The 22209-nt window shown below is 40.2% G+C and overlaps 1 protein-coding gene across 2 annotated transcripts in view; it reads left to right on the forward strand.

Annotated features, from left to right (window-relative positions):
- Positions 1 to 22209, forward strand: part of M1AP (meiosis 1 associated protein) — a 65172-nt gene that overhangs the window by 28557 nt on the left and 14406 nt on the right. For both annotated transcript variants that reach the window (XM_088026443.1, XM_028116088.2), the window contains exons 4-6: positions 15579 to 15752; positions 19238 to 19400; positions 20591 to 20732. In XM_088026443.1, the coding sequence (XP_087882569.1) occupies positions 15579 to 15752; positions 19238 to 19400; positions 20591 to 20732 (479 nt within the window). The remainder of the gene's footprint in view (positions 1 to 15578; positions 15753 to 19237; positions 19401 to 20590; positions 20733 to 22209) is intronic.

Below are 22209 nucleotides of genomic sequence, written 5' to 3' on the forward strand. Positions count from 1 at the left end.
TTAACTTTCCCAAGGTTTCTCAGTTAAGAGATGGAGCAAGGATTCAGGTCTAAGCAGTCTGACTCCAAATCTCCCATACTTAACCATTCTCTTTACTGCCTTTGTTGAAAAGGGCAATAAAAATAATCAACAATTCAAATGCTGGTTCTTTGAAAAAACATAATTAGAGAATCCTCTGTGAAACTAATGAAGGAAAAAGAGAAGGAAAAAATCACAAGAAACTATGTTAGGGTTGGGAAAAGGGAACATAATTGCAGATTGAACTATGAATTTAAACATTTAGACAAAAATGGATGCATTCCTAAAAAGATATCAAATTTGACTCACAAATAAAAGATCTGAATGGTTCCCATAATGTACCAATCTTAGATGGCTTTACAGTTGAGTTCTATCAAGCTTTCAAGGAACAGATCAGTCCAATCTTATACAAACTCTTCCAGAAGTAAAAGGAAGGGAGAGAGGGAGGAAGGAAGGGAGGAAGGAAGGAAGGAAGGAAGGAAGGAGGAGGAAACAACCCCCCAGTCTCAAAAGACACCATAAGAAAGTGATAAGACAAATCATAACTCTGTATCTAATTCAAATGACCAATAAAGACCTGGTATCCAGAATAAACAACTTCTTTAAAAAATCCAATTTTGAAATGAGCAAAAGATCTGAATGGACATTTCACAGAAGAGGAAGTGTTAGTGGCAAATTAATATAAGAAAATTTGTCACCCTCATTAGTAAGCAGGGAAATACAAATCGAAATAATGATATACCATTTTATGCCCGCTAGTTTGCAAAAAATTAAGAAGTCTCACTGTAGTGTTAACAGCAGAGCAGTGGAAACTCTTATACACTGATAGAGTGTAAATTTGGTACACAACTTGTCATTTTGTTGTAAAATAACATTCACAATATCCCATAATCCAGCAATTCCATTCCTAGAAGTATATCTTCAGAAAAACTTCTACAAATGTGTACCTAGAAACACATACAGGAATGTGAATATTGATATTATTCAAAAAGCCAAAAAATTAGAAACCACTCAAATGTCCATTGAATGAGGCATGAATAAATATTATAAGGTATATTCACAAAGTGGAATATCATATAGTTATGAAAATGAATGAACCACAGCTACATACAACGTGGATGAATCTTCTCAATATTGAGAAAAACAGATAACCAAAGATTTAAAATATGATACCTCTTTATAAAGTTCAATCAAAATTAAAATAATAAAACATTTGTTTAAAATAATGAAACTACTTTTAAAAGGAAAGAATGATAAAAAAAAAAAAACAAAATTCAATGTGTCAAGGTTTCCCTTGGAGAAGATCAGGACAAAGCGTACAGATATCTTAGTAGTATTGTTGATATTCTACATCTTAAGTTGAATAAAGGATTCATGAATGTTCCTTTTGCTATTATGCTTGTAGCTTACATATATGTTGCATGTGTTCATTTGTATATAATAAAAATTTTATAATAGCTTTCTAAAGAATGACTAAATAATAAATACGCCAAAATTAAAATGGCTGGTATGATCAATGCACTTTGGCATCCAGAGGGCATCTGTCCAGATTGACAGCAGTTTACTGGTTGAGTATGTAAGTCTTTCAACCAGTTACATATCAGCCTAACGATGCTGTCAGCCAGCCTGCACTTCTCAGCCTTGTACACAAGGGTATCAGGTTCCCTTTCTAAGTGCTCACAAACCATCTGTTTAGTATTTCCTCCAAACTTTGCTAAGGATCAGTGTCAGCTCTTTTGGAAAGCTATTGTATCCATATGTGTTCTCAGGAAACACCAAATGTTAACAACCCAAACATAGAGGGTAAAGATTCATTGCTTCCTAATGGAGTCCAGAAAAAAAAAAAGGAAAAACAAAAACAAAAACAAAAAACCCTATCTTATGCTTCATGCTTCAGTGCAATTGTCAGACTCCATATATTGATTGTTTCCCCCTTCCAGTGTCTTGGAAAATAGACCAGAATACGCAGCTGTTCATTGAGTTTGTCTTTGATAACCACAGTAAAGTCATTTCCCTGTGGTGTTAAGACTAAATTAGAACCTGTTGTATTTATTACCTAAAGATTTTCAACACAGAGAGACATCTGCTTATTTCATTAACAGAAGCCATAGTCTCAGAAAATGTTAGTTCTTCCCTTTTTTTAAATTGAATTAAAGAATTTTTTAGAGCTCAACAAAAAATCTAAAGTTATTTGAAAATAGAGGTTTAAAAAACATTTCTTCTCCAAGATTATGAAGGAATAATTTACATACTATACATTGCACCCATTCAAAGTATAAATTCAGTGAGTTTTGACAGTTGTATATGCCCACAAATCATCACCACAATCAAAATACAGAACATTTCTATCATCCCTAAAAGATTCCTTTTGCCCCTTTACACTCCTTCCCTCCCTCATTCCCTAGTGTATGCCACTGATGTGCCTTTTGTCTGTAGATGAGTTTGCATTTTGTATAAATGCAATCATACAGTACATATTCTTCTGTGCCTGACTTGTTTCTTTTAGACTTTGAGATTAATCCATGTTGTTGTTTATACCATAGTTTCTTGTTATTGCTGACTAGTAGTATATTGTATGAATATGCCACATTTTGTTTAACCATTCACCTGTTAATGGGTGTTTCACTTGTTTCCAGTTTTTGTCTGTTGTGACTAAAGCTGCTACAAATATCCATAAACAAATCTTTGTATGATATGTTTTTATTTTTCTTGGGTCTTACTGTGTTTATGGTTCACCTTTTTTCATCCATTTGTTTCAACCCATTTGTGTCTTTATACTAAAGTGTATCTCTTATAGACAGCATGTAATTGGGTCTTGCTTTTTACCCATTCTACTAATCTCTGCCTTTTATTTGGAGTATATAGTCCATTAACATTTACCATAAGTATTGATATGGTTGGATTTAGGTATACCATTTTATTTTTTGTCTTCTCTGGTTTTTGTTCACCCTTTCCCTGCTTTCCCACTTTTTTTAGATTATTGAATATTTTTAGAATTCTGTTTTAATTTATATTTTGTCATTTAGCTATATTTCCTTAAATTACTTTTTAGTGGCTTCTCTAGGGATTATGTTATAGATCCTTAACTTTTCACAGTCTACTCAGAGTCAGTATAGTACCACTTCATATAAAACATAGAAGCGCAAGATTACAATACTTTAGGGTGACTGGCTGGCTCGGTCGGTGGAGCATGAGACTCTTGACCCCGGGATTGTGAGTGTGAGCGCCACATTGGGTATAAAGGTCACTTAAAAAAATAAAATAAGAGGGGCACCTGGGTGGCTCAGTCAGCTGTTTGCCTTCAGCTCAGGTCATGATCCCAGGGAGTCCCACATCTGGCTCCCTGCAGAGTGGGGAGCCTGCTTCTCCTCCCTCTGCTACTACCCCCCCACCCATGCTCTCTCTCTCTCCCAAATAAATAAATAAAATAAGATTATAATATTTTACATAAAATGTAGAAACCTTACAGGGATTAAAAGATATTTTTTAACTTTTATGTAGCCTACTTAGAATTAATATAGTACCATTTCATGTGAAATATAGAAACTTTGCAACCATGTAGGCCCATTTATCCCCTTCACACACAGACACACACTGTCTTTTATTTTGTAGTTGCCATGTGGATTACATCTATATTATAAATTACACAAGACATTATTATAAATTTTGCTTTAAACAATAGTATGTATTTTTTTAAAGATTTATTTATTTATTTATTTGAAAGAGAGAGAATGAGAGAGAGAGAGAGAGCACATGAGAGGGGGGAGGGTCAGAGGGAGAAGCAGACTCCCTGCCGAGCAGGGAACCCGATGCGGGACTCGATCCAGGAACTCCAGGATCATGACCTGAGCCGAAGGCAGTCGCTTAACCAACTGAGCCACCCAGGCGCCCAATAATATGTATTTTTAAAAAACTAAGAGAAAAATATTCTTTTCTTTTCCAATGCTCTTCATTCATTCCTGAAGATCCAAGTTTCCTTTGTATATTATGTCCTTCAGCTCAAAGAATTTTTGTATTTCTTTTTTTTAATTTTTTTAATTTTTAATTTTTTTTTTTTTAATTTGAGAAAGAGATAGAGAGAGCACAAACCGGAAGGAGGGGGAAAAGCAGACTCCTTACCGAACAGGGAGCCCAATGTGGGACTCAATCCCAGGACCCTGGGATCATGACCTGAGCCGAAGGCAGATGCTTAACCAACTGAGCCACCCAGGCACCCGAATTTTTGTATTTCTTATAGCTAGTTCTGATGGTGACAAATTTTCTTAGTTGTTATTTATCTGAAAATGCATATTTCACCTTCATTCTTGAAGAATATTTTTCTTATATATAGAATTATGTGTTGACAGAATATTTTTTTTTCTTTCAGCATGTTAAATATGTTGTTCCACTATCTTCTGGCCTTCCATGGTTTCTAATTAAATATTACTGTCCTTGAATCACTTTCCCCTGTATGTAAAGGATCATTTATTTATCTGGCAGCTTTCAAGAATTTTCTCTTTATGTTTGTTCTTCAGCAGCTTTATAATGATGTGACTAGGCACAGATTTCTTATTTAGGGTTCACTGAGCTTCTTGAATCTATAACCATACTGTACCCAATTTCGATGTGTGGGGGCACTTTCCCACAAGCAATTCTATACCAGCTGGGTGTCCTACAACTTAACTCAGTTCCAGCACTATCCAGAGATAGCATCAGATCCACAAATTAAGGGCTCAGTCCCACAGAAAAATCTTACACACGCGCACACACACACGCACACACGTACCAGATACCAATCACAAGTCCAGGTTGTCACCTATGCTTCTGACTGATCAGCTATAGGTCAGAAATTCCAGTGACCCCCTCCTTGGATTTATTTAATTTGTCAGAGCAGCTCACAGAACTCAGAGAAACATTTTACTTACTAGGTTACCATTTTATTATAGGAGGAGGTAATTCTGGAACAGCCCAGTAAAAGAAATGCACAGGGCAAAGTGTGAGGACAGAGGATCGGAGCTTTCAGGCCCTCTCCCAGAACACCACTCTCCCCAAATCTCTACATGTCCATCAACCCACAAGCTCTTTGAACCATGTCCTTTTAGGGGTTTTCATGGGGAATTCATTACATAGGCACAGTTGATTAAATCATTGGCCATTGACAAGTGATTCAACTTCAGGGTCCCTTTCTCCTCCCCAGAGGTCACGGTGTGGAACTGAAAGTTCCAACCCTCTAATCACAGGACTAACTCCTCTGGCAACTGACCCCATCCTTAGGTGCTTTCCAAAAGTCGCGTCATTAACATGACTAAAGATATCTTTATTGCTCTCTCTCTTCGGAAATCCCAAAGGTTTTAGGAGCTCTGCCAGAAACAGGACAAAGACCAAATATATATTTCTTATTATAAGCCATAATATCACAACCTATAAATTTATATCCTTGATTCAATTTGGGAAATTTCCTGCCATCATCTCCTCAGATATTTTTTCCATCTCATTCCCCTTTGTCTCTTTTTTTGGGATTCTAATTACCCACATGTTAAACCTTTAAAATTGTTTTTACAGTTTTCCAAGCCTCTGTGGTTGGTTTTATTTGCTCAAAATGTTTTCTTTCTCTTTTTTAAATTAAATTATCTTCATTGACCTATCTTCAAGTTTACTGCCTCTCAGCTCTCATTCCCAAGCCCATGCAGTGAATTTTCTTGTTCAGATACTGTATTTTTCAGTTCTAAAATGTCCATATTATTCTTTTTTATATTTTTTATTTCCCTGTTATTTCCTATATGGTCATTCATTATGAACATATTTTCTACTCCTCATTGAGCATAATTATATGTATAGTTATATAATTATGCTGCTTTAAAATCTTTGTCTGATAAGTCTGATACCTTTATTATCTTGGTGTTTGCATTTGTTGATTGTATTTTCCTTTGAGACTGGGTCACATTTTCTGACTCTGTATGCCAAAACATTTGGGTTGTATTTTGTGAATGTTGTTATAGGGACTCCGGATCCTAGTATATTACCCTGAAACACTGAAAAGTGTTTGTTTTGGTAGACAGCTAACTTTGTTAGACGCAAACTGCAATCTGTCATGGCCTGTAGTAGTCAGGGACTCAGATCTCAGTTGCATTCGTTAAGCCTCAACTATGAGCTGCTTTTAGTTTGTCCCATACATGTGTGGTGCAAGGGTCAGCAAGGTGCATGGGCTGAGTTTTAAACACATAATTTAGGGTTCTCAGGCTCCCTCCTTTCTTGGATTTCTTCCCCACTTTCTGGAGGTTCTCTTTGCCTCTGGCTCCTTCCCCCTGGTAAGGCGGGTGAAAGAGGGAAGCCTTTCTATTGAAGTTTAAGCTGCTATGCTAAGTTCACACTGTTACAACTGAGGCCACCCTCGGGGGAACTCATTCCTTGCTGGTCACTTGTTCCCAAGTTTCAGTTCCTCTCTGAAATCTACCTTTGTTCAGTCTCCACAGTCCTCAGATAGTTGTCCTCAGATAGTTGGTTTATTTTTTTAACTATATTATCTAGAGTTTATAGCTATTATTTATAAGGAAATTAGAACTCAACCAGACTGGAAGGCCCTCTTCATTGTTGATCAGTTTGATTTTCTTTTTACTTCCTTTTCTATACTCTATGCACTTTAGTAAACTCAAGTGCTCCATCATTTCTCTCTGTCTTTACAAGACTATGACTTAAAAGTTCTTCTGACTAAATCCCAACTCTACTCTCCTCCTCCTTTCTTTTTTTTTTTTTTAAAGATTTATTTATTTATTTATTTGAAAGAGAGAGAGAATGAGAGAGCGCAGTGAGACGGGGGAGGGTCAGAGGGAGAAGCAGACTCCCCGCTGAGCAGGGAGCCCAATGTGGGACTCGATCCCGGGACTCCAGGATCATGACCTGAGCTGAAGGCAGTTGCTTAAGCGACTGAGCCACCCAGGCGCCCCCCTCCTCCTTTCTCCTTCTCATCCCCTAACAATTACAGATGCATATACCCCTCCTTCACTTGGCGGATGCCCTGTGTTATTCCCACCCAACCTTGGACAGTCTGGCCACTTGCCCATCTGAGATCAGCCCCATCGTATCCCTAGCACTGGAGCCCTAGTTAGCACAACACAAGGACTAACTGGGGACAGAAATAGACATGAGTACAGGTATAAATTTAGTACAAGATAAATGTGGCCTCTCCAATTACAAGAGCAAAGATGGACTTGTTCCAAAGTGGTGCCAGGCAACTGGTTACCATCTAGAAAGTATTCCAAGTGTACCAGGGATCTAAATGTAAAGAATAATATTTAAAGAGTAGTAAAAGAAAACATTGGTGAACACCTTTATAATCTTAGAATAGGGAAAGTTTCTCTACTTAATACTCAAAAATCCATGTGCAATAATTTATTTAACTGCATAAGAATAAAAATATAGCAAAACAAAAATATTGCATGGCAAAAGGTACCCTAAATAAAGTCAAAAGACAACTGAGAAAATTGGAGAAAGTATTTGTAATTTATATCTTGGGTGGGGGGTGGGGACATGGAGAGGAAGGGCTGATATCTCTAATATAAGAAGAACACTTAAAAACTTAGGGGAAAAAGACCAAAAACCCTACAGAAAAATGGACAAAAGACATGAGTGGATAATTCAAAAGATATTTTTAAATGGCCCTTAAACATATAGAAAATATGCTTAACCTCACTCATAATTAGAGAAATGAAAATTAAGACGGCACTGACATACTACTTACCACCTATTATATTTGCAAAAGTTAAAAAGTATGAGAACACATTTGCCTTGCTGGTAGAATGCACAGTGGCACAACCCTTTTTGAGGGATATTTGGCAATACCTAACAAAATGACATGTGCGTTTACTTTTTGTTTTGTTTTGTTTTGTTTTTGTTGATTCATTTATTGAACATTAATTTTTTTATTTAATCTTACTCTCTAGGTCCATCCAATGGTAAATGGCAAGATTTCATTGCAAATGGCAAGATTTCTTTTTTATGGCTGAGTAATATTCAATTATATATATATCACATCTTCTTAATCCATTCATCAGTCTGTGGACACTTGGGCAGTTTCCATAGTTTGGCAATTGTAGATAATGCTGCTATAAATATTGGAGTGCATGTATCCCTTTGAATTAGTATTTTTGTATTCCTTGGGTAAATAATTAGTAGTGCAATTGCTGGATCATAGAGTAGTTCTATTTTTAACTTTTTGAGGAACCTCCATACTGTTTTCCAGAGTGGCTGCCCTAGTTTGCATTCCCACCAACAGTGCAAGAGGGTTCGCCTTTCCCCACATCCTCACCAGCACCTATTGTTTCCTGTATTGTTGATTTAAGCCATTCTGATAGGTGTGAGGTGATCTCTCATTGTAGTTTTGATTTGCATTTCCCTGATGATCGGTGATGTTGAGCATTTTCCATGTGTCTGTTGACCATCTATAAGTCTTCTTTGGAAAACTGTCTATTCATGTCTTCTGCCCACTTTTTAATTAGATTATTTGGTTTGGGGACATGTCCATTTACTTACCACTCTCACTTCTAGAAATCCAATACCTTGAAGATACACCTCCAACAATACAAAAATGCATACACATATGTAGAATCACAAAGCTGTCACATAGTCTGCCTAGACATATGTTAGGACTTCCTTGGGTTTCCGTGTCTTTTTAAAATTATTCCTTCTTCCTCCTAGCTCCCCAGTAAGTATTATATTCTTTCTTGGTTCCTCCTACTTTTGTTTTCACCTCAGAGTAAATCTTGACCTTGGCTCCCTTGGACATTACAGAGGCAAACAAAGCTCCTTGGGCTAGTTCTTGGGGCCATACCAATAGATGTAATGCCTTCCTAGCCCCACTTCCTCTTCATTCAGACCTCCTAAATAGCCCATTTCCCTGTTCTCCCTCACTGCACTGCCTATGAAGACACTTTCTCCCAGTCAGCTTTTCATATTTGCATTGCAATTTACAATAAATGCTTCTTTGTTTATAGAATATATAAACATGTTTGTGCAGAAAAAGAGGACTCTTTAAATACCTTATAAGTCTAGTGTTTTCCAAGTCAAACTATGTTTAGACGATGGTATATCTCAGTCAGTAGGGACCAACCTCTTTTGCATGTGGGTTGCATTTTTTTTTTTGTAAAATGAAAATAGAGCTCTTAAGGCCCATAAATAAAATGTATTTTCTTACAACTTGGATCGTAAACTTTCCTGAAGAGAAAAATGTCACACACACACACACACACACGCACGCACACACACACACACACACACACCCATGCGCACGCCATAACCTTATCTTGCTTTATTTTTCTTCATAGTACCTATCATTTTCTGTAATTGTTTTTGTTCCCATTGTTTGTTTATTGTTTGTTTATTGTTTGTTCTCCCAATAGAATGTAAGCCACAAAAGCAGAGAATTTATCTCTTTCATTGTTGACACAATCAGTGCCTGGATCATAGAAGGCACTAAATAAGTAATTATTTGAATGACAAATGAACTGAATGAAAAGATGAATGAATGAATGACATCTCTACTCTCCCTGAGAAGAGTTGTGGGAAATAAAGTCTCTTTATTCTCATTACAGTTCTAGTGATGTTTTGCTCTCTTGTAGATTGGAACCCTAGGAAGATGGTCACCACTTGGTCAGTCCTGCACTCACCTCTCTAGAGAGTCTACATCACTATAATCATCACTACCCTGCTACCTCCTTTCAAGGAGCTTCTCCTTTTTTCCAGGGTCCAAGTATCACCTCCATAAATGAGGGACTTGAGCTCAGAAAGACAAGCCAGGCTGCCCCCAACATTGTGAGCTATTGGAGATTATCCTCATGCCACTGTTGATTTAAAGACAGTGGTTAAATGACTCTGCACAGTTGTTCCTGAGCAAACTTTGTCCACTCTGATTACTTATCCTAGTTATTAACATTCTGTACTACTCCTATATTCAGGAGCTAGACAGCACTGATTGCAAACTGGCCTAGGGAGGCTAAGATATCACAATTCCATAGTTTTTGCAGTGGCTCTTGACCTTTTTTTGGAGTCACAGCACTCTCAAGAATCTGATAAAAGCTCAGGACCTGTCCCCCTCCTCCACCCTATTAGAATATACCTATACACGTACAGATGGAATTATATACAATTTCAGGAGGTTCCCAGAACCCCTAAAGCCCATCCTGCTCAAGGACAGGCCATATGAGGGCCATTTGGAAAGGAACAGGTCTGGCCTATAGGTCAGGGCCTTTGTAGGACGAGGGAGGATCTACAGGACTGAGCTGGAGCACTATTTTCCTAGGTCTCTACTTTAGATATTCTGTGTCTGTGTATTAAAGTGGTACATTCTAGGGCGCCTGGGTGGCTCAGTTGGTTGAGCGACTGCCTTCGGCTCAGGTCATGATCCTGGAGTCCCGGGATCGAGTCCCACATCGGGCTCCCTGCTCAGCGGGGAGTCTGCTTCTCCCTCTGACCCTCTTCCCTCTCATGCTCTCTGTCTCTCATTCTCTCTCAAATAAATAAAATTTAAAAAAAAAAATTTAAAATAAAGTGGTACATTCTATCTTAAACACATTTCCATTTTGCAACCTTATTTTAGGGTTGAATTCTGAGAAGGACTGCTTTAGGCATTACCTTATTTTCAATCATTTGGCTCTGTTAGTTTTTCCTATTATTGTGGCCCTTCCGCAAGAGCTCAGTAAAAGGTGTCACTACTTGTGGCCACAGGAGGGCAGGGCAAGTCCAAACACTGAATGTGAATGCTGATTGCAGCCTGGCTGCAGTGAACCAGTCCTTTCTTGTCCTCACCACCCAAACACTTAAGAGCCCCACTCACTCCGGTAACCTTCCTGTTTCATACTGTCAGTGGGACTGGCTCATTCAGTGCCTGGTGCCCTGCTTGCCAGTCAAGTGGGAGCTGCTCTTCAACATCTGAGAAGTGACAAGTCTCTTCCCCATTCCTCAGATTTAGCACATTGCCTATTTTTTTAAGATTTTATTTATTTATTTTTGAGAGAGAGAAAGGGAGGGAGAGAGAGCACAAGGGGGGAGGGGCAGAGGGCAAAGCCGACTCCCTGCGGAGCAGGGAGCCCGATGCAGAACTGGATCCCAGGACCCTGGGATCATGACCTGAGCAGGGGGCAGACACTTAATCAACTGAGCCACCCAGGTGCCCAGTTTAGCACATCTCATTGTATTTGTGAGGAACACAATTCTCTGCCTTTGGTGTTCTTACATATGTCAGTGGTGGGGAGAAAACAGTCACCAAGGGAAATGATGGGGAGGAAAGTTTAAAAAAAAGGAAAGCACATTCTTATCCTGTAAGAGCAAATCATTTTGTTGATGAGAGAAAAAGGGGAAAAATGCCATTTGTTGGACCTAGGCATGCCATTCATAGATAATCATCTCACTTCTTATGCCTCATATAACTATGAAATAGGTTGTACTATCCCCACTTTGTCCAAAGTCATATAACCCTGCTCTTCCCATCACATCCCGCCACTTTTCATAAACTCACAGAGAAGAAAACCCTTCTGAAGAAACAGATTAGCAAGAGTAATTAGTATTGCCCAAATGAAGCCCACAGATACCCAGGAGTTGATGATTAAACCCAAATAAGGGAGGATATAATTAAGCATAACTTCCAGGACAGAGTCAGTTTGGAGTTGAGTTTTGGGGGAGGAGCGAGCCATGGATTGACAGTAATAAAAGTGCTAAGGAAGGAAGGAAGTCGTGTGGCAAAGAGACTAATTTAGTTGAAGCAGAAGAGTTACAGGAAAAATAATGAGAGCTGAGGAGGGGGAGCAAATGTTGAACTCAACAGGCATTTGCTAAGCTTCAGCTCTAAGCTAGCTACCGAGCTAGGGAATGGGGAATGAATGGGCATATAGGATCTCAATAGCAGAGGGTGGGGAGGAACCTTATGAGCCATCACAGAAGGGAAGAGTGGGATATTTGAGGAATAATGAGTAGAACCAAGTGGTACAGGGTGAGTGAGGGAAATAAAGAAAATGACCAAGGAAGGCAGTATGTGCTCTTTAGCAAAGGAGGGAACTGATGAAACCATGTTTTAGAAAAATTAACTGGTAGTAGTACATAAGAAATAGTGGAGGGGAAGGAATGGAATTGATAGGACAATTAAGATGCTTACTGCTCTGATCCAGACCTAAGGAAAAGAATGCCTGAACCAGTGACAGAGAAAATGGATTAAAAAAAAAAAAGTTCTCCCTCTAGTCTGTTCTGGTTTCCACATTAGTCTTTAGCTTGGCCAATGTGACTATCCCTCAGAAGCTGCTGACTCCCTTCTGAGCCTGCAAAACTGTGGACTTAAATCTGAAGCATGGAGCCTCTATGGAGATTACATGAGAACTTCTGCAAAGGAAGAAGCTCTGTGGCTCTCCCAAGAACCTGTAGGTTAAGAAGTTGGAAAAAATTTCGGGAACATTGATGGGGTATCTGCAGGGAACACTGGTATTTTCCTTCATAAAGGGACCATGTTTCAGGCTTGGTTCTTCAGCTTTGCAGGATCAGAAAGTTGATTTTGTCAGTAGTGTCTCAGAGATAGACTCACCTTACCAAGCTCAAGACCAAAGTATAAGTCAGAATATCTTAGAGAACCATAGCCACCATAACATCAAGAACAGCAGAGACTTGACAAACACATCCTGCCATCAGGACATGTCGCTGAGCCAGCATGCCCTCTCCTCTGAGCCACACTTGGGTGGGCACTGACTGGGCATTCTTCTGTTGCTCCCCTTCTCTGTGCTCCATTTCTGGCCAACCCTCTCCCCTTCTAATGGACACATTCATTCTTTGGATAAGCCAGTCTCATCCATAGGCTGTAGCCAAATCTTGCTCTGGTCTGTAAACCATTCTCTTTTCTTAAGGTAACTGTTTTTCATTGGCCTCACTACTCTGTGTTGATACTGTAGTTTAACTATCTAAGGAAGTCCTATTTTTCTATTTCCAGGTTTTTGGTGGGAGAGAACTTGCTGTGGTCTTATACTGCCATGGTAGGAGTTTCTAATCTTCCACCCTTTCCCTGGGGAAAAGAAAAGAAACATTTCTCTTCTGCAAAATCTGTTGTTTGAAATCTAAACCATATTATCCTCTCCACTTCTGGAAATCCTTCGCTCAATTCCATTTCTTTCGTTTTGTATCTGCCTTCTCATGCTTTAATACTGATTTTGCCTCACTGAAGTTTTGGGTTCAGTTCTTTCCGTACTTGTTACTCAAATTGAAGTCCAGGCCTCAGGCTCAGTAAAATTAAGTTACTTCATGTTTTGCCTGTGACAAAATAAAATTCACGTTATTAAAAAGATACTTTCTCTTTACTCACGAGGAACATTTCTTGGGCAGTGACTTCATATTTATCACTGTAGTACCTAAAACATAATGTGTCAGATGACAGTTTGAGGAGGAATGGTCAAGAATAATGTAGCTTTAGGGCGCCTGGGTGGCTCAGATAGTTAAGCATCTGCCTTCGGCTCAGGTCATGGTCCCAGGGTCCTGGGATCGAGTCCCACATCGGGCTCCCTGTGGGGAGCCTGCTTCTCCCTCTGCTTCTCTCTCTCTCTGTCTCTCATGAATAAATAAATAAAATCTATAAAAAAAAAAAAGAATAATGTAGCTTTACAAACTCCGTAAGAGAAAAGAGTATCATATAATCTTTGTACCCTGTACAATATTTCATATTCTATATAGTACACAGTAAAAAATTACTGCTTGATAGAATGAATGAAATACTTAGTTAATGAATCCTCAGAACTGTTCATGGAAGATGGCAGAGTTTTAATCATCCTGGTCAAAGAGAAATGCATTTGGAGCCCCTTTTCAGCTACAGAATAAGTCATTAAGTATAACATGAAGTCATCTGAGTCTCACCACAACTCCCTGTGTGGGTACCAACACGCTGGACTGAAGCCCTTTGTTCCGTTTGGAGAGTCTGGTACCTCTGCCACTTCGTCCTCAGGAATGTCGTTCTAGAAATAAACCAGTCTTCTCCCTGGGGTCTGTGAGTCATACACAGAAGTTAATTCATCAATTTTCTTAGGCTCTTTGTAAAAGTATTTCAGAGAGTCCTTCATGGTAAGGCAAAAAAAATCAGGTTCCTCTTCTGTTTCTTTCCAGCTCTTGCCTCATTTCCTCTCTCTCTGCTTCTTCTACTACCTTACATTTGGCTTTTACTGATAACCTTTACCTGCAGACCCAGACCCCAGTGCCTGAGTGAGTGTTGCCTAAAACAGGAAGTAGACCAGCAAAGCCTCATCTCCCCACATACCCAGTTCCATTCACTCAGATATGGAATCAAAGCACACTCCACTAGACCATTTCTGTCTTCCTGGCTGCTAATTACACTTGTGAGTTACAGCATGCCAATGACAAATTTGTATAATCTGTATCTGAGGTGAAGCCTGGGAGTGCACCAATTTTTTCCTTTATGCTTTTTATAGCAAAAGTAATAATTAAATACATTTTTACCGTGAAATAAGAGCTGAAGAAGCGGTACCTGGGTGGCTCAGTTGGTTAAGCATCTGCCTTCAGCTCAGGTCATGATCCCAGGGTCCTGGGATCAAGCCCCAGGTCGTCGTTGGACTCCCTGCTTAGCGGGGAGCCTGCTTCTCCTTCTCCCTTTGCCACTCCCTCTGCTTGTGCTCTCTTGATCTCTCTCAAATAAATAAATAAATAAAATCTTTTAAAATAAATAAATAGCTGAAGAAGCTGAAGCTCCCCTTTGTTAACTAAGTATTTAACTTGCATTGCTGTATTATTTTTTTTGGCTGTTTTTGTATTCCAGAGTGTTTTTTAAATACAAGAAAATTTTTTTAAAGATTTTATTTATTTATTTGAGAGAGAGAATGAGATAGAGCATGAGAGAGGGGAGGGTCAGAGGGAGAAGCAGACTCACTGCTGAGCAGGGAGCCCAATGCGGGACTCGATCCCAGGACTCCAGGATCATGACCTGAGCCGAAGGCAGTCGCTTAACCAACTGAGCCACCCAGGCACCCTAGATACAACAAAATTTAAACAGAAGTATGAATAATAAAAAGGAAATGTATTTTAGAACTCTGCCCTGTTTCCACTCCTTCCCACCATTAACAGTTTGATGGTAGCCTTCCAAACCTTTGTAAAATGCATTTACATACATATATATGTACTTAGGCCAAGGGTTTCATTTTTATTTTTTTTACTTTATTTTTATGTAAATGGTTCATACTATACATCTGTTCTACAACTTTATTTACTTACTATCTCTCAGCTTTCCTTGCCAGTGCATTTAACTTTACTTTGTTAACAGCTGTGTAATTCTCCAAAGGTTGAGTGTGCCATAATTTATTTAAACATTCCCTTATTGATGGGTATTTGAATTGCTTCCTGCTTCAGGTTTTGATTATTTGTTATTACAACAATGCTGTACTGAATATCTTTGCATATGTGTCCATGTGTACTATCTAAGAATGTCTCTAAGTTAGATATCCAGGGGATAGAATTGGCGGGTCAAAAGATGGGTACATTTAAAGTTTTACATTTTTCAAAGTTTACAATTAAAGAATTAAACACTTTACCCACTAATTCCCTTTCTTCTGCAGAGAGTTCTATCCTGGGAACTGACATTGACCTTCAGACTATAGACAATGATGTTGTCAGCATGGAGATCTTCTTCAAAGCCTGGCTACATAACAATGGAACAGACCAAGAGCATATCCATCTTCTTCTTCCTTCACGATGTTTCAGCAACATTTCCAGAGCCAGAGATGATTCAAGTACACACCCCCAGAAGACCTATTATATAGGCTATGATTATCCTAGTCTTGGATTAAGATTCTAGATTTGTGAGTTGTCAGAATACACAGTAGTTGAGGTTTAGAGACTGAAGGAGGCTGTGCAGTGTAAGCACAAAGAGTAAGAAAAGAACTTCTAAAAAGTAACCACAGTTAAGAAAAACTGAACCTAATTAGGCCTAGACAGCAAGGGCCAGTTAGTTTAGGAGCAAAGACTTAGATACCTCAATAATAGGGCAGCACCCAAACTAAATAAGAGCACAATGAATCATATATTTTTCTCAAGTTTTTCATTTTGAATTGTAGTAGATATTATTGACATAATAACTTGAGGCATGCTGGTGCCTTAAAAATTATCAACAGGGCCTGTGAGAAGGTAAAGAACAAAGATTAAACCAAGATTAAATAGAGGTCTTCTGGACAGGAAGACATCAAACTGAGGTAAACTAAAGCAACTACAGAAGCAGGCCCCACAGAGGACAACTAGTAGCCCAACTAGTAGAGGCAGGAGGAGTTCAATGAGAAATATGGGTATAGACTCCCACTCCGAAAGCGGAAGACACATGGTCGTCCTTTCTTTCTGGGGATAGCCATCAGATCTTTACCCGCCACCCCTCCCCACACCCCCATTTCAACCTAGGGCCTGGGATGCCCTTGATGACTTACCTTAATTTCAATCTGTCTTTCCTTGGTGTGTAAATCTTCCCTGGACCTCCTTTCCACTCCTTTTGTCCAAGGCTGATGGTGCCAATTCCTCTCTGTCCCCTCTTCTGGACCACTTCATATCTATTTTTCCCCAAGCACTATGCTACCTCCTTTTCTGCCTTATCCCATTTCATCTTCACCCACCACCATGAAGCAGGTACTGTTACTGTATGTCATTGAATCTAAGATGCTATCGGTTATGAGATACACCATTACTTTATGTACCACCAAGAAAGAAAAGCACTGCCAATTAAACGTGACATAGTGCTTTCTATCACTTAGAAATATTATTTTATCCTTACTGAGAAGTTAAAGTAGTAAGTAAGTGTTTGGAGTGTGTGTCTGGCCAATGGCAATTGTAAGACACATATAGAGATGTTAGTATGTGGGGGGGTGGAATGTGTCTTAGAATCAATTAAATACCGATATTATCTCCCTGTTTTACAGATGAGAAAACTGAGACTTAGAGAAATTAGACATTTTCACAGGACAGCACAGAAAAATTAATAGCAGAATTTGAAGTTATGCAACTCCAGAGCCCACTCTTAACTCTTAAGATTAGAAATCTATATTTTGTACATTTGACCACACTCAGCCCAGAAAATATTCATCAAACCCAGGTCTATCTGCCTCCAGAACCCGGACCCTTACCTACTACACAACCTGCTTCATGCTGGGCAGTTGTGAACAAAGATGCTGCCTCATGCTGGGCACTTCTCTCATAAGGAGGGCTGGGGCCCTCCAAGGCCAGGAACTCCAGCAACCAGACTTTCTTCAACTGTTGTACAGCACTTTCCCATGGTACAGTTGAGAATTTCTCTGCCTTTTCCCTCCCTCTTTCCATGGCTTTCAGTACCAGGGTCAGAGCCAGAATGTTTATCTCCATCTGCAATCATTTTTCAGAAATTTGCAGGTCTTCTGGGTGCATGGTGGAACTCAGACCCAGATTCATCAGCTCTTCTACTAGGGAGGCCTATACTGGAATCCAGATGTTCAGGCGCAATTGGAGTGAGATCTGGGGAAAGTAGCCCTCCTCCATGGTGGGTATGACCAACCTGAGAGTTTATACAACTACAATAAAGACCATACAATAGTTATCCATTGTTTAAAAAAAAAAAAACAAAACTGCTGCATTACCACACTGGATTTCTGGAAATGTGGCTCACTATAAAAAATGAAACAAAACAAAACAGAACACTGAGCTCTTCTACTCTAGAATCTTTTGAGGACTGCTCCTCAGATGTTCACTCTGACTCCTTAAAAGGTTCTCCACCCACTCCACCTTCTTCTGTAGCTGCCCAGGGCCCTTCCCCCCCCCACCCAGGTGCTTCCCTCAGAGGCCTCCTTCTGACAGAGTGCACAGTCAGCTTCAGATGAGTGTCTTTTCTCGTTTCTTGGGTTTGGAGTCAGCTACCTCTGCATCTGGGTTCAGGATGGTGAGAAGCACACCTGATTCTAGACTCTAGTCCTGGTAAGACAGTTTTCTCAGCTTTGGAATACGGTCGAGATTATAGTGCCTGTAGTTCTCAGCCCTGGCTGCAGTAAGAATCACATTTTTAAAAATACCAGTATCTTGATTCCATCTCCAGAGATCTCACTTTCACTAGTGTGAGGTAGGGCCCAGACATCAGTATCTTTTAAAAGTTTCTTAATAAAAAGGTGATTCTTATCAACCAGAGTTGAGAATCTCAGCCAGATGAACACAGCTCTCCAGTCCTAAAGCCCAGATACCTAACAATGGAGAAGTCAGGCACAGAGGAAATGAGGGGAGTCCTAGGCCAAGCCCCTCCTACTGACTTCCTGGGCTCTGAGACACAGCAGGCCACGACTGTCTTACCCAGAATTAATGTCTACATCTGATTGCTGGGCCCAGGAGGGCCAGATGGATCTGACCTTTAATGCTGCCATCCTATCTCTTTTTCTACATTATTTCTGCTTTTGTTTTTACGTCATGTTTGTTAACAGTATTCAAACCTGGTATACATTTTATTGAAAAACTTTGTAGTTTTTCTGCACTAGGCTGCAAGCCTAGTGCAACAGTACATTGTACACTGTGTCGTGTGAATGTACCTGCCAGAGCAGAACCTTAATATAGAAGGGCATAATACCTTGATGAATAATTCATACCTAGGTGAGGCCCCCTCAGAACAGTTGTCTATTGCCACAGTGATGCTCCAGAAGGTTCTACCTTCAGGTTTCTTTGGGGAATTAGAAAATAAACCATTTCAGGAACTTATTCCTCTCCTTCCCCTGAATGTCCCTAGAAGAGCCCACAGAGAAACAGTAGCTGTCAGCTGACTCCCTGACTTCTGCTTTCCTGCTCTTCATCTGACCTATAGTCTTGCCAAAGCTTAGCCAGAGGGAAGCAGCAGAGGCAAGATTTCCATCTGTGATTGCAAAGGGCCTCTGCATATTATAGTGTTGGCTGCCCCCTCCAAAGAGGGCCCATGTTCCTCTCAGACTGGATCACAAGCTAGATCTCTCACTATGAGGCAACTGCTCAGCCAGCCCAGAAGTAAAATAAGTAAAAACCATATCAGATGCAGAAAATAAGTTAACTATTGTATTGAGCAACACTGTTAGGTCCAGACCTGCTCTGCCTTTCCAAACCCGTCATACTTTCCCCTTTCCCCTCCCCTGCCTCCTCCCAAGCCTTACTTGCCTGGCGGATGTGGAATGGGTAGCAGATGTTGTCTCTTAATCACATAGCCTGAGGTAACTTGTGACAGACTATCCCTCCCCCAATGCCATTTTTATTGTAGTGTGCCTGAAATGTGATCTCCAAGAGCGACTCCTCAGCCCATCCCTTCTCCCTGGCACAGCTGATGGCTCCTTGAGAATGGATGACCCCAAAGGAGACTTCAGCACACTCTACCAGATGGCCTCCCAGTCGTCAGCCTCTCGTTACAAGCTCCGGGTGATAAAGTATGGGACAAGGGAATTTCCCCAGTCCATGCAAATGCTTATTCTTCCTGGTTCCAACTAGGAAGTCCTGAGGTAGAGGGCATCTCCAAGTATCAGGCAGGTGGGAGTCAGTTCCAAAGCAGAAACTAGTTATGGGAATGAAAAAGCAAGCTCAGGCTGCTCAGCATGTGGAGACAAATGGGCAGATGGTGGAAGATATGCCTCAGTAGGACATTCTGAAACCTGGATGAGGATTGGAAATCCAGAAAGTCTCTGAACACAAAGAAAAACAAGATCAGCAGTGTTTATCTATTCAGCAGCTGTGTATTGAATACCTTACTGTGTTTAGGCCTCAGGACAGAGGTCTGACCTTCAAGGAACAAGGGGGTAGATAGGATCTACTCCTGCCTGGCCATTTCTCTAAGTACTAGAATTCCTGCCTCCAGGGGAACCAGTTCTTGGGTAAAATTAGCAATGATGGCAAAGACCACTTTTACTGCTTCCTAGTTCCTATCACAATGCCTGTGCACAAGTATCTGAGTAAGCTTGTCCATGGGTTTGTGACAGCAGATGCTGCTGGGGAACTTTCTTAAATTTATTCTCTTCTTCTTCTTTTTTTTTAAGAGACCAAGAGTGAGGATGGGGGTGGGGTGAGAGAGACAGAGGGAGAGAATGAATCTTAAGCAGGCTCCATGCCCAGTACGGAGCCCAACACAGGGCTCAATCTCACTACCCTGAGCTCATGACCTGAGCCAAAATCAAGAGTTGAACACTTAACTGACTGAGCCACCCAGGTACCCCAATTCATCCTCTTCTTAAATGCATCCTCTTTCAGCACTTGCCACAAGAGAGCCAGGACTGGGATGCAGACGGTTAGCATACTATTATGGTACATGGTTACTATAGCAGGGGTGTTCTGGAAGTATCCCCAGAAAAGTCACTTGGAATGGAATAAGCTCAGGAGAAGAAACATCCATCAGAGTCTAGATGGCTTTTCATGATGATGCTTCATTCATTGATTAACAGGCTTTGAGAATCTGCTATGTGCCAGATACTTTGCTAGGTGCTGGCCATGCTAAGGTAAATAATTCACAGGCCCTAACCCAAAGGATTTCACAGTAGAGTCTTAGACATAAGCTGAATTAATCTGATCTGATGTCAAGGTTCTATATATCACTGAGGAGACTTTCACTGCCATTGTCTCTTGCCAGGGCTCTAAATTCCAATGGGATCTGCGAGTCATTGACATATGGACTGCCCTTCATCCTCAGACCCACAAGCTGTTGGCAGCTGGACTGGGATGAGCTGGAGACAAATCAGCAGAACTTCCATGCCTTGTGTCACAGCCTGCTGGTAAGTAGCCATGTCCCCAGGTGAGGAAGTAGAAGAGTGTTAAGGCACCAACCACAGAAAAGTAGCTAGCTTAATCTTACCTTGATCCCAAACCTGTCCCAATTCTCAAGAGGACAGGAAAAAACTGGAAATACTCTGAAATGTGGATTGAATATGACTTGCCTTTGTTGGTTTCATGCTATAGAGAATACTTCCTGAACTCAGTTATATGACAGTAAACTTGAAAATCCCTAATTTTGTACATTTAAATGGAAACGGTATTTTCCATAAGTAACTATATTTTAACACTTCTCTAACACTGGACTGGACATTATGGTTTATTTAAATGAAGAACACCTAGACTGTGCCAGACATCTTGCTAAACTGTAGATATTCAATGGTAACATGATAAACATTATCCATGGCCTCAAGAAACTTACTCTGTAATAAAAGAGACAGAATTTTATATATATATATATATACATTATGTATATTATATATAATTATAACTTAGAATTATATATAAATTACATAATTATAAAATGTAATTATGTATATAAATACTTAATTGTGAGAAGTTTATAAAGGAAAAGAAGAGGCTGCTGCCAGAAAGCCTCTCTGTGAAATGACATTTAAATTGAGACCTGCCAGTTTATGGGAATGGGAATTAGCCAGGTGAAGGGTGGCGGGAAGAGAGTGCCTGGGAAAGGCATGTGCGAAGACCCCAAGCCTGGAAAGAGCTGAGAGAAAAATCAAGAATGGAAAAGCCATTGTGACTGAAACAGAGAAAGCAAGGGAGAGAGAGCCAAAAGGTGGGCTGGAGAAGTGAGCAGGGGTCAAATCATGCAAAGCTTTATGGGTCAAGTTAAGGACCTTGGATTTTAAGTACAAAAAGAAATCATGAGAGATGATTTGAGTTTTTTTTTTTATTTTTTTTAAGATTTTTTATTTATTCATTTGCGAGAGAGACAGAGAGAGAACAAGTAGGGGGAGAGGCAGAGGGAGAGGGAGAAGCAGACTCCCCGCCAAGCAAGGAGCCCGATGCGGGACTCAATCCCAGGACCCTGGGATCATGACCTGAGCCGAAGGCAGATGTTTAACCATCTGAGCCACCCAGGCACCCGATGATTTGAGTTTTTAAAAGATTACTTACACCAAACATTTGAAATTAACTGGCAGAAGCAAGAATGGGAACAAGAAAATGAGGTGGGAGAGCATTGTTGTAGTCTGAGCAAGAGATGATGGTGGCTTGGACTGGAATGTTGAAGTCAAGAAAAGTAAACAATTAAAGAAATATTTTAGGGGCACGTGGGTGGCTCAGTTGGTTAAGCATCAGACTCTTGGTTTCAGCTCAGGTTGTGATCTCAGGGTCATGAGATGAACCTGGCATCGGGCTCCCTGCTCAGTGGGCAGTCTGCTTGAGTTTCTTTCTGCCTTCTTCTCCTGCCCCCTCTGCTCCTCCCCCTCTGCTCCTTCCCCTGCTCCTATGCTCTCTCAC

The sequence above is a fragment of the Eumetopias jubatus genome, unplaced genomic scaffold (assembly GCF_037043125.1).
Source record: "Eumetopias jubatus isolate StellerSeaLion01/CBP00866 unplaced genomic scaffold, mEumJub1_p1.0 scaffold_9, whole genome shotgun sequence".
Lineage (NCBI taxonomy): Eukaryota > Metazoa > Chordata > Mammalia > Carnivora > Otariidae > Eumetopias > Eumetopias jubatus.